This window comes from Denticeps clupeoides, chromosome 12 (genome assembly GCF_900700375.1).
Source record: "Denticeps clupeoides chromosome 12, fDenClu1.1, whole genome shotgun sequence".
In the NCBI taxonomy this organism is placed as follows: Eukaryota; Metazoa; Chordata; class Actinopteri; order Clupeiformes; family Denticipitidae; genus Denticeps; species Denticeps clupeoides.
The window spans coordinates 19,078,288-19,091,314 of record NC_041718.1 but is presented as its reverse complement, the minus strand read 5'-3'; the positions used below and the strand labels follow the sequence as shown (position 1 = coordinate 19,091,314).

At 45.8% G+C, this 13,027-nt stretch overlaps 1 protein-coding gene across 1 annotated transcript in view; it reads right to left on the bottom strand.

The window, feature by feature from the left end:
- Positions 1-13,027, bottom strand: part of LOC114800617 (metabotropic glutamate receptor 4-like) — a 143,281-nt gene that overhangs the window by 19,475 nt on the left and 110,779 nt on the right. Inside the window, exon 7 of the mRNA XM_028998229.1 lies at positions 3,698-3,898. Within this exon, the coding sequence (XP_028854062.1) occupies positions 3,698-3,898 (201 nt within the window). The remainder of the gene's footprint in view (positions 1-3,697; positions 3,899-13,027) is intronic.

The following is a 13,027-nucleotide window of genomic DNA, read 5'->3' as shown; positions in this document are numbered from 1 at the left end:
TCACCTATGAACCGGAAGACCCAGGTTCAAATCTTAACCCTGAGTGTCTCCAGGGGGGAGACTGTCCCTGTACCTACTGATTGTAAGTCCCTCTGAATAAGGGCGTGTGGTAAATACTGTAAATGTAAATGTAAACAATGGAGACAGATTACAACGATGCATCTAGAGAAGAATACAGTGCAATACACACACAGTACTGCACAAAAGCTTTAAACTGTAGTGCAAGGTTTCAGTAACTTGGTACGATTTTCACAAAGGCACTATTTAGTGGCCTTAAAATAAAATTTTCACTGGTTATTGTTGGTGTCTAAGACTTTTGCACAGTAATGTATGCCTAGAGCATATGAATATATATATATATATATATATATATATATATATATATATATATATATATATATATATATATATATATATATATATATTAGAATTCTACATTTTTAGAATTATACATAGAGCATATTCATATATATATATATATATATATATATATATATAATTATACATAGAGCATATATATATCGTCCTATATATATATATATATATGAATATGCTCTATGTATAATTCTAAAAATGTAGAATTCTAAATCCCTTGGTATGGTGTTCCACTTTAAGACCCACCGCTTTCTTTATCTTTAGGTAATAAGAGGATGATTACATGAAGAGATTTTTGCCATGTGCGCGACCCCGAAAGAACAAGGGAACCAATTATTTATCCGCCCGCTGCGTGTTCCTGACTATGTTAACACGCCCAGATTATTACTCCCGACACGTCCCTTACAGCACTGTTCTTTAAAAAGAAAAAAAGCAGCAGATTGTGCGGTAAATTAAGATATTAGAGCATCAGCTCGTACACCCGCCCTGCATTCATGGATGCCGTTTCAGTCATTTTGAATGAAGCTTCAAACACCTTCGGGCTTTTGTGAGCTGGATGAGTGGACCAGGCCCTCCTGCCATGTCTAGAACAGCTGTGCGCTTGGGCCTTTGCAGACCCCGAGTCGTCCAACAGGCTGCTTTGTTTGAATAAAAAATGGACTCATGATGACCGCAGTCCCTACATAAATAAATGAAATCAATCTGTCTACATGTGATGTACAGAAGAGGTTTTATGGGGTGCTGATGAGGTTCTTAAAGATGAGTGTTTGGAAGCAGAAGGAAGCGTGTGATGGTCAGAGTGGAGCTGAGAGGAAGGTTTTTGTGGGCTTCAGTCCTCTGGGTTCTCCACTAACCCCGACTCATCAGCTTCAAATGAGTACAAAAACACGCTCTGAGCGTCAGTAAACCACCACAGACAGACACGAGTGGGCGGGGCCTCTGAGCATCAGCGCGGTTTTATCACGGAGAGGTGGCATTGAACCACAAAGTCACAGGCCACAATCAGGTCACAAGACGGCGACCGAATGCTCAGACGAGCCAGCACACGCAATTCCTCATTCAGAGTCGGCGTCCCAAGCCGAGAAGAAAGAAGCAGTCTGGAGGAAGCCTCAGCGGAGAGAAGACCCAGCACTAAAAATATCAGCGATGCCTCCTGATTTATTATCTGTGCTGTGCGCTGCCTCGCCCGTTTTCAAGTCAAGCTAGATAAAAAAGTCTTTTTAAGTCACAGTATAAAAGTTTTTTTTATGTAAAATGTACTTCTCTCCTTAACACATTTAAAAATGACTAGATCAAAAAAAAATCATATAAGGTGGCACCATATATTATACATGAACGAAGACATCTACCTTTCACAAGATTGAGATTTTCCATTTTACTGACCATGATATTCCTTCCCATTACTTCCATACAGACAGATCGGATGAGGCTGTGAACATCAAACATTCAGAGGACGCTTTACACTGGTAAAGTACCGTAACGCTGTTTCATGCTGCTGCTGGCAATGTTTGTGTAAAGTCTAAAAAATAAAAAAAACTCTGAACTTTATGAAAGTGAAGCGATTGTCAGTGTGAAACACTGCAGCACAGCACACGGTGACACAACGAAATGTGTCCAGTGTATTTGACCATCACCCTTGGTGAGCAGTTTAAATGTCTGCATCATTCTGGCTGTGATGTCTTGTCTCTAGCCAGGTCTCAGTAAGGTCTGCATACTGGGAATTGGAGCAGGGTTCCTGCACTTTTCTAGTGTAAATAATGCAGGGACGACATCCAGATAGACGCCCAGCGTGTCAGTGGGGCAGTGGTGGCCTAGCGGTTAAGGAAGCGGCCCCGTAATCAGAAGGTTGCTGGTTCGATTCCCGATCTGCCAAGGTGCCACTGAGCAAAGCACCGTCCCCGGGCTTGTCATGGCTGCCCACTGCTCACTCAGGGTGATGGGTTAAATGCAGAGGACAAATTTCACTGTGTGCATCGTGTGCTGCTGTGTATCACATGTGACAATCACTTCACACAATCAGAGATACACAGACGGCCCTGTTCACAGCGGCTGCAGCGCTGAGATGAGGTGACGGAGAGTCATGAATCACAGCCTGGTCGGTGTTCCAGCAGAGCGATGGATGCGCAACCGTTACGTTCAAATACGAGTTTGTTAGGGAGGACAGGAACCATGAGTATATTGGAGGGTTAACGGCAGAGATCGCTCTCGTGGTAAATGATCCGTCAGCAAACTTCCGGTCCATAGTACCCATCCTTTCCATATGATTCGCTGCTTGTAAATATGTTTCAGTGAAAAAAACATGGTAATATTTTTCCAATTCTCAGCCACCGTCATCAGGTGATGCGTTTTAATTATAGCAAGAGAGATGCAAAAATGGATGCCGAGGAGGTGAAACGGAGGCTCATGACCTTTCCCTCTTAATCTAGCTCGCGCAAAGAAAGCCAGACTTTTACAAAGCTACACAATTCGGGTCGGCTTCTGTGGGGCTCGATTACAGCTCCAGCTCATAGGTCTGGCTGGGGTCAACATGGTGGTGACTGATGTACTGCTGTACTGTACTGTAGTAGTCTGCTCTGTCTGCATCCACAAGCTTGCAACAAGAAAAAGCAGAAAAAACGCACGACAACTTCAATTTCAACCAGTCACGTCGCTTTTTCGCTGATCACATGACTTAACACGCTTTCAGCATTACAGGGTTAAAAATTCAGGCAGCGTCAGGTTCTCATCATGTGGGGCAGTGGTGGCCTAGCGGTTAAGGAAGCGGCCCCGTAATCAGAAGGTTGCCGGTTCGAATCCCGATCCGCCAGGGTGCCACTGAGCAAAGCACCGTCCCCACACACTGCTCCCCGGGTGCCTGTCATGGCTGCCCACTGCTCACTCAGGGTGATGGGTTAAATGCAGAGGACAAATTTCACTGTGTGCATCGTGTGCTGTGCTGCTGTGTATCACATGTGACAATCACTTCACTTTTTTTTTGTGAAAGATCCTGGTCTCCGATGCAAATGGATGCTGCAGGAATGCAGCTCACAAGCTGTAAATGCAAATGTCCACGTTTTCATCGGCCTCCGGTGATCCGCGTTCTCCTGTTTCATCATGCGACTCCTTGGCCACCGCTATCCGGCTGTCCGGTATAACTCCATTCACCACGTTCCAGTGTTCTCATCCTCCTTTACTGCAGATTAAGTGCTCCTACACACCCTACAAAGCTGCATTATTATTAATTTTATTAAAAAGTAGGTCTGCATGAGATGAATCACGTCAGATAGTGACCGGTGTCCGGTGGGATGCTCTGGATGCGAGAAAGAAGGAAGATCAACCTCACCTATGATGCTGATCTGCCGGATGTACTTGAGCAGCAGCGTGCCGTTAATGGGGTCCATTCTGGGGCACATGCCCACCTTCCCGGGGCACAGGTCCTGGTGCATCTTGTGGAGGGCGTGTGCCATGACGTAGACGGCATCGATCACGAACTGGACCTTCCCCTCCTGCTCGTAGGACGAGTCTTTACCAATGCGCTCCTGGTCTGAGGAGACAAACGGACAGCGATCAGTCATCTTCAAGCCACGGAAAATCCATCGAGATTCATCACAACATCTCAGATTGCCGGCGTCTGAGCTTCATTTCATTACAGATGCACTGATAAATGAAATAGTTTAATCGCAACCACCAGGTCGGTTAAGATGGTCATATCTGATGTCACCTAGCGTCATGATCTAAATGTTCACGTCTAGAGCCTTGTGATAGGCTGCATATTATTGCCAGCGTTGCAATGAAACCCACAACACTTTTTGGCACATTTGGACTTCAGTTGTGGTGTTAGTTTTGAGACAATAAAAGTAAAATGTGTAACGCTATTTGGGCGTAAGTGACATTTTGGACAAAATAAAATTTTAAGAGTTACTAAAACAAAAAGGAAACTGCCAAACACATGTAATCAATATCAATATAATTTATGCTTATATATAGTAACTAGCAGATTCTTATTCATAAGGGCCTGACTGGATTTTTTTCCTCACGGCAGCTTTGTCTTTTCCAGGGCTTTCCTCACAGTTGACTGATGAACACCGATGCTATCGGAACCAAACGGTGTCTGCAGATTCTTATCCGTCACCCTGGGCTCCTCTGACACCACTTTGTGGATTTGACCCCGTGGCCTTGCTGATAACACTGAACCACGACCGATCCCACTGAGACCCGCAGCCAATTACCGCCATTTGTAAACCATCCGACCGAGTCTCGGAGCTTTAAAACTGATCTTTATCCCGCGGCCTCACACAACGCTTGCATGTGTGTGTGTGTGTGTGTGTGTGTGTGTGTGCCAGTGTGTGATAAATGACTTGCAGGTATCACATGACGTTTCAGAAGAACCGCTGATACCAAATCTTGTCTAATTTCCGCGCCTGTCCAGGCGGGGTCTAAACGCTGGAGATGATAGCAGCGCGGAGGGCCCCGTTCCCGGTGAGAATTCGGCTCCGCCCCGAAGTTGTTGGGACCTCCCACACATCTCATTTAGTGATTAGTGAGATTTTTTAGAAAAAAAAAAGTTTCACAGATTATTGTTCCTATTCAGCACAGTCTGCACAGTGCATGTCTATATTATGCCAGGGAAATATTATTATTATTATTTATGAAGTTGCGGGTGCGCTGCCACTGTAAAGCCATTCGAAAGGGCGTGGGCCGTGGAGAAGCGGGAGGAAGCGATAGCGAGGGATGAATAATTATCCTTCCCAGCCAATATAATTGCTTGTGACAGGTGAACGTTCATTACAGCGGAGCGCGTCCTGGAGGGCGTAAAACGGCTTAATCACCGACGGAAGGGTTCCTTCCCTCGTTCACCGCGGAGAATGACGGCTGCGGGAAGCTAAAGGTCACGCGAGGTGAAAGGCCCTGATGGAGACAATATGTCACTACCGACGCTGTTCCGTGTTTACAGTAATAACGGGTGACACGGCGGGGTGCAGATCTTAATGCAAAGAGTCAATTTCAAATACAATTCACATCAGTAACGCTTAGATTAGAACGCAGAGCTGAGTCATATTTACATATGAAGATCAGGAACATTATTTCTCCTTGAATATTGTGAGAATAATATTATGAATATTATTAATATATGTATATAACATACATAAATAATAAATGTTCATTGTAATATTACATGCAGATAATTATAGAACTATATACTGAATATGATGTTTACTAATATCGCTGCATTTACAAAAACAGATAGAAACCAGAAATGATGGCTTGTTAGTTGTCTGGATGTTCGAGAAGAGCAACTGAGCACCCTTGTTGTTTGTTGGTGTGTCATTTTATTATTTCTGATGCCCAATGCTGTCTTTCTAAAGTTTAAAAGGGGGAGGAGCCTGTAGACACGATTGACAGCTCTCCCCTTCCTGTCAATACCTCACACGCCTGGGCGTAGCGCAGAGTCCACCTCCTCACTTTCTCTTTCGCTCAACTACTCGCTTAACTCCTTTTCTCTATACTCGTAATAGAAACGCGGCCACGCCCACTAGCAACATGCAGGTTATCGGCTCAGCGGAAACATGTCTTTTATAGTCCTACGTAAATAGCACAGGACTGTCCTCAGAGCGGAACTCGGCGCATCCATCAGGTTCCCCAGGACGCACAGGAACTCCATCGCTCTCGAGAACACTGGAACAGTCAGAGTGCGGCGTGGGGGGGACCGTGGCCTGGACGCCATCGCTCTGAGACGTGAAGCGCTGGGCACGTGGCCTGCTGCTCTTCTGCGGCCTGCCCGGACTCGATAAAGGCCAGCAGCGCGCTGAGGAGCTGAGATAATGCGGATCCATGCATCGCGGCAACTCCTCCCTCCCGGAAATGTGCTTTAATTCATTCCGCTGCCGCACGAAAGCCGTTGTGAGCGTGCGAGGTTGAGCAGCCTCGGCATATCTCCACCCGCGGCACCGCACCGGAGGCAATTTACCATCCCCGGCAGGGCACGCATCTTTAAAAAGCAGAATTAAAGTCGAGGGCTGTGGCCGGGTACAAGCACTCGAATTGGACACACCAACGCTGTCAGGCCTCCGATATCTCTCTCTTTCGCAAAGGGGTCGGCCCACACGCGCCACTTGGTCCCCTGCCGCCGTGGCGAGTCGGAGCACGCCCACGGTCCCGGGAAAAATCCATTCCGATTAAGCGCGGCGCGGCGTCGGGGGCGGAAGCTGCGACGGAAATTCTGGGGATCCTCTCGTGGGAGAACATCTCACTGGGGGCAGCGGGACCAAGAACGTGCCCCCCAGCACCACTGGAACCGCCCGCTCGCTCGTTGGCGATTAGGGCATTAGCCTAGCAGCTTGCCGGGTCCGACACGCACTTTTACCCGCTGCCCGTCCCACAACATCCACGCGGAGAGCGTGTAAACCAGAGCCGCGGCGACTCGGCCTCGTCATCGACAAATACCAACCAAAGATGGCGGCGCCGGCGAGTCGGTGAACTTTAATAAGAAGTTAGTCTGTGATTTGTACTGTATGCTCGACGTTGGAGGAGAATATAAGGGGACACCTTCCGCGTATCGAGAGTTCGAAGAACTGAATAAATCCTCCTCTCATGATGCTGGCCTCCAGCGGTAAAATCGTGAAGAGTAAAACACTACTTCCATGGTGTGGGGTCACCGAAGGTGTGAACCCTGATATATTGTCTGTGTGACCTTTTTGTTTTATATTGAATGATGTTATTTTGCACATATTTCACTCTTACTTGAATTTTATTGTGTCATTTTTAGTTTAAGAGCAATAAACATGTTTTGGAATGATAAAAAATGAATGTTTTTTTTCCATTCCAATATTTAAATTAGAATCTAAATAACTATATTAGTCAATTAATGTGGAAATAATTGAGAATGGAACTGAACAGAAGAGCAAAAACGAATCATTTGATGCCAACACACAAAGCTGCAAGTCACAAACTTGGAAGTGTGACAAAAAATGTGACATAAAATGAGCACGTAAAACCCGAACAGCATGGTGGGAAAATGAAGGAAACGAGAGGATATCCTGAAAGCAGAAACGCTCATGGAGTCCATCTTCACCTGCTTCGCCGCCTCGCCCTTCTCTCTTTTCCCCACGGATATTTAAAGAGCATTTGACGGCGCGAGGTCCGCGTTACGCGGACCGATCCGCGTGGGATCTTGGTTTGTAGAAGGCATGCGGAAGAGGGTAATCCCTTGGGACAGACCGGAGTGGCTTACGCACCGAACTGAATGCAGAGCCTTTCAGGTCTTTCATGCAGAATGAAGAGTTGACCGCGTCTCAGACGGTGTAATACGTTTACCTCTCCGTCCAAAAGCTAATGGAATTGCTTGGTTCAATTATGAACACTGCCTAATTTCCAGAAGTGGCAGGCTGGAGTGACTGGCCCGCGGGCAGCCCGTGCAAATGCCGCGGCTCGCTAAATGAAGGCTTTGGCAATTAGGAAATAAGCAGGTCGCCGAGCATAATTGCATCCGTGCGCATTAGGACTGCAGGAAGGGAGGATTTTTTCAAAAAGCCAACGCCGCGCCCAGACCGCTGCAGTTGTGAGGGGTTGGTTGTCAGTATTTTTGTTAAAGAACATTTCTCATTTGACTGGATCTCATGTTTCGTCTGATCTGCATTCCTATTGGTATTCTTATCACAGCGTTGCTTCAGAATGGCCCGTGGGCGCCGTAGATGATGCGCAGCTCCTAGGGCTCATTCAGGAGCTTCCCCAGCGAAGGCCTGAAGCCAGCAGGAGACACCGGGCGGAACAAAGCGGAACGCCATCAAAATATATCAGGGCGAAAATTCACACCTTTGGTGACCCTGAATGAATGACCCTGACCAGGAAAAAAAAAAGAAAACTGCATACAATGATCTCACCTCCCGAGAGCCCATCAGCATCCTCCTACATTATGAATGTCGTGGTGCTCAGAGTCAGAGTTGAGGGGACAGAGACCTTAAAACATCGATCCAAACCCTCAGCGCAAAGACTGATGTCCTGACCTTCTCACCTTCATCTTCAGGACCTGCATTTATTTCCGCAGGGCCAATTAAACGCCATAATTAAACCTCCCCGACATGTCAGTTCCTTCAGACTAGGGGTTCAGGGGTTAAAGATCGTGTTCAAAAACGGCTTTACCGCACAAAGGTGGTTCTGTCAGAATTGACTACTTCTGGGGGAAAATATATATATATATATATGTGTGTGTGTGTGTATATGTATATATATATGTGTGTGTGTGTGTGTGTGTGTGTGTGTGTGTGTATATATATATATATATATATATATATATATATATATATATTAATTATTAAAAACCTTCAGAACATGAGGAGATAATGTGTACTCAGGTTCAGGTTATGGGGTCCTTCTTTCTGCACGAAAGATTTTTGTATCTTTTTGTAGTCTTGGCAGATTTGAAATGTTCATGTCTGCTGTTTTTAGATAATGACAATTAAATAATGTTTGTTTGAGGGTTTTTTTATTTTTTTATTATAATGTATAAAATATTATATTATATTTCTTCTTATTATATTTGATTGTTTTTGTTGTGGGGACCACAACACTTTTGATTAATTATGAAAATGTGCACCTGTGAATTTCCTGTCATTTTAAATTCATAGATAAAAAAAATAAACATCAACACAGAGCCACGGAGGCCATCAAATAAAAACCTGGAGCCGAAGCCACCGTGGACGGTGCGGTAATTGAAATGTCAGGGAACCTCGATGTAAACTGTGTGTAGGGTTTAATTGGAGCCTTCTGACTGGTGGCAGGTGAAGGTCATCTAATTATGACGGCTTTAAAAACTCAGAGGAAGATCTCGCGGTTGAACCCGAGCGCTGTAATTATCGGCGTTGTTTGTCGCAGGGTGTGAAGAAGAGAGACAGTACCGCGGCGTGCAGGACGGAGAGGTAAGTGTCACCTGGGCAGGTGACCAGAGCTCCACTCCAGTGCAACTTCATCGCAGGTCTTTAAAGTGCAAATGAATGGGACCTGCTGAGTGCTGCTCTTCGGCCGAGCGAGGAAGAGCTCCTGTGCGTGTAAGTGAGAGAGAGAGAGGCAGTGCTGCAATTTGTACTCAGAACAAGTGAAGGAAAGTGAAAGTGAAGTGATTGTAAAACACTGCAGCACAGCACACGGAGACAACAATGAAATGTGTCCTCTGCTTTTAACCATCACTCTTGGTGAGCAGTGGGCAGCCATGACAGCGCCCGGGGAGCAGTGTGTGGGGACGGTGCTTTGCTCGGTGGCACCTTGGTGGCTCGGAATTCGAACCGGCAACCTTCTGATTACGGCCACCACCGCCCCCAAGGAGGGGGTGAGTTGAAGTTCTCCCAGATACAGTAACCTGCTACTGCAGAAGAATACTGATTCAAAATCAACCAATCAGACATCAGGGAACCAGGCTTGAGGCAAAAAAACAAAACAATGATCTGTACGTCTCTTTAATGAATTTGCTTAGATGCTCTTTATTTTATTGATATATTGTTGATAGCATGACCCTGCATATTAAAATGCATTAAGGAGACCAGAAGGGGTCACGTGAATTATATTCTCAGCTATCTCGATCACCCAGCAGCTCATTTGCCCATCCATACGCAATTTGGAGCTAAATATGATTTATGCTCAACGTCAAAATCTGGATGTGGCTGCAGACCCGACCTTTGGTCGTCGTTCCACGTTCATTTTCCTTCGTATTTGTCCATGTTTTCTGACCTGCATGAAAAAGGGCAGGAAAATTCCTTTGATGTGAGTAGAACTTGACAGAACTGTCTACATAATGCATGGCAGACAGTAATGGTTAAGTCGCCTGAAACAAATGTACCCGTTTTCAAATGTAAGAAAAAAAATGCCCTAAATTAGCCTTGGTGGTTTGTCTATTTGACCAGATAATTTATTTCACAAAAGAAATGTTGAAATAAAGGAATAATGGGTGAGGAACTATGTTCAGTATTCAACCTAGATGAGACGTGAGGTTCCGCAGCTGGCATTTTTATTCCATAACTACCTCCAGGAACCCAGAGCAGCAGTCGCTTAATATGAATTTAAGCAGTTCATGTTCATCTGACACTAAATTTAATATTATTTTACCATGAACGTGTTTGTGTTGATGGGTAAAAACAGCGCAGCGTGTTCATTTTCATTTGGATTTCGAAGACAACCAGCGTTTCCATTTGTTAAGAATCGCATCACCTGAATATGAACGTGGCCGCCGCGGGTTTTCTCTCGCACTCACTTCGGACTGATTTCCATTCCCATTCCCATTCAATTTTCTTCCATTTGCGCGGTGACAGGGTGACCCAGAAACATCGATTCGCATTTCGCCCGCTCAATTTACGCTGTGATAAGAGGCTGCGTCCGTCCCAGAGCCATCTGCCCCAGCACGCGTCATGCGTCCTCACCAGCCCGTTCCAGATTCTCCATCTCCTCAAATGTTCTGCGGCGACCCGCGTGCCCACAGATCAGCGCCGGTTCGCGGCCAATTAGCAGCGACATTGGAGGCCAATTAATACTCTAATAGGCCGGTTTGTCGTATAACCAGACTGGAATGGCAGCTGCTGAATAATTAAACAGGGTCCATTCTGAATGCACGTGCAGATGCCACCACGCCCGCTGGTACAGTAGTGGTGGTGGCTGGGTCCTCTTAAAGTGCCACTTCTGGCGGCCCTGATAAAAGGGCTTTAGTGCAGCGGGGAAACAGCTTGGCTAAGCAGTACACCGCAGCCGGTGGGGAAGGATGAGGCGAAGTCCTCCGCCCCCCGAATCGATCCTCCCGGCGGATAATGCACGGCCCATCACGCGCGCTTTGATCAGGGCTCAGACGGGCCCTGCTGGACTTCCCTGCTGCTCCGATCCTCCCTGAAGAAAAGGCTGACTGGGCGCTGGCAGGAAGACCTGGGTTCAGGTGAATCAGTTCAGGTCTGGAGCTCCGCCTTTCCACGGCGAATTCATCAGTTCGAAAGCAGAGGACAGTAAGAATGACCGTGATCCCTTTATGACGGATTTGATTCAGGCTACGTGACTTTCAGAGGCGTCAAAGATGACAGGTCAGTGATCGGGTCTCCAAAGAGTCACGAGAAGAGGGTGGAGTGAGGAATTCTGTTGTGCTCTGCAGCACCACCCACATTACTCATGAAATATCTTCTGACGCGGACGATACTCAGTGGGTGTTCTGTTTGACTCGACCCTCGTCGTCCTTTCATCCACTTTCTTTCATCTTCGCAACATCACAGCGCGCTACTCATCCTCAGAGATATGAGGTTCAGAACCTCCAGAACATTCCCTAATCTCCTCCTACTGTATTCCCCTGAACACGGGTCTACCTGCTACACACGCAGAGTTCTCAGATCCGCCACCAGATTTCACCACGCCTACCATAAAATCCTCCTGATGGTTCTCTCACTGGTACCTGCAGAGGTTCTCCACACCAACACTCTGCCATGTTCCCTCAGGAATATCTGATGTGCAGTGGCCTCAGCCGTGAAGCAGGAACAGCACATATTTAAGCTCACGGTGACATATTAACACGGTGGAACTTCGGAAGAAATTTTTGTCACAGTATTTTTGATTCCAATTAGATTCCAATTGGAGTTGAGCATGAACGGTGCGATTAATAGTATTGTTGTTTTGCAAATATTACTGCATGCATGCATGTCAAATGGCTTACATGAGGAAAATATGAATAGGGGAATGTCAAGACATGGAAATGGATCATTTCCTGGAAATGGATCAAGCTCGACTTGAGATTTAGAAAAACTCTGTGAACCTCAGCCTACTTGGATTTATCCACACCACGTTTGTCATGTTCTGAATGGTTCTGAACTCTTGACTGCGTAATTATTTAAACATAATAACCTTCTGAAGCACTGAATGGGCTAATGGTTCTTTTTAAAGGAGGAGGTCGGGTGGTGTTTACTGACCTCTGATCAAAAGCCGATCCACCGGAGGGAAATGCAGAGGAAATCTCCGGAAAAGCCACGATCATGTTTTTGCACCAACATATCAGCGTTTTTCATGACCATGAATTAATTACAGCCAATAATTAATTGAACAGTTTTAAACAAGGGCTGCCAATGATAATGATGTTCCTGGTTGGAATCATCAGTTGTGAAATGTTGCTATCCAATACTTGTAGTCGTTTTAACCATATTAATACACATATTTAGATTTTATATGCACATTAAATAGGACTGTTCTAAAACATTTTACTACTACATTTTAAACATTTTAAAACTAAACATTTACAGCTTTTCTAAAACTGATACTATGGTCACTTTTAAAAGGCCTTTAAAAAAACTGAGTAAAATTCTGTAATCCTGAGAAAAGACGGCGACTGGCAAAAAAGTGATTGTGAAACACTGCAGCACAGCACACAGTGACACAACAAAATGTGTCCTCTGCTTTTAACCATCACGCTTGGTGAGCAGTGGGCAGCCATGACAGGCGCCCGGGGGGCAGTGTGTGGGGACGGTACCTTCATCAAGGGGACCTCAGAGGCACCTTGGGATTGGGACCGGAACCCTTCTGACTACGGGGCCGTTTTCATACCCGCTAGGCACCCACGGCTGATAATATGCTGCATTTCCTGCTCCGGTTAGTCATGCAGTGTCAGTGTGTTTTACCGTAAGTCCTGCACTTTGTCAATTTTATGAACTTTGCTTGGGTTGCA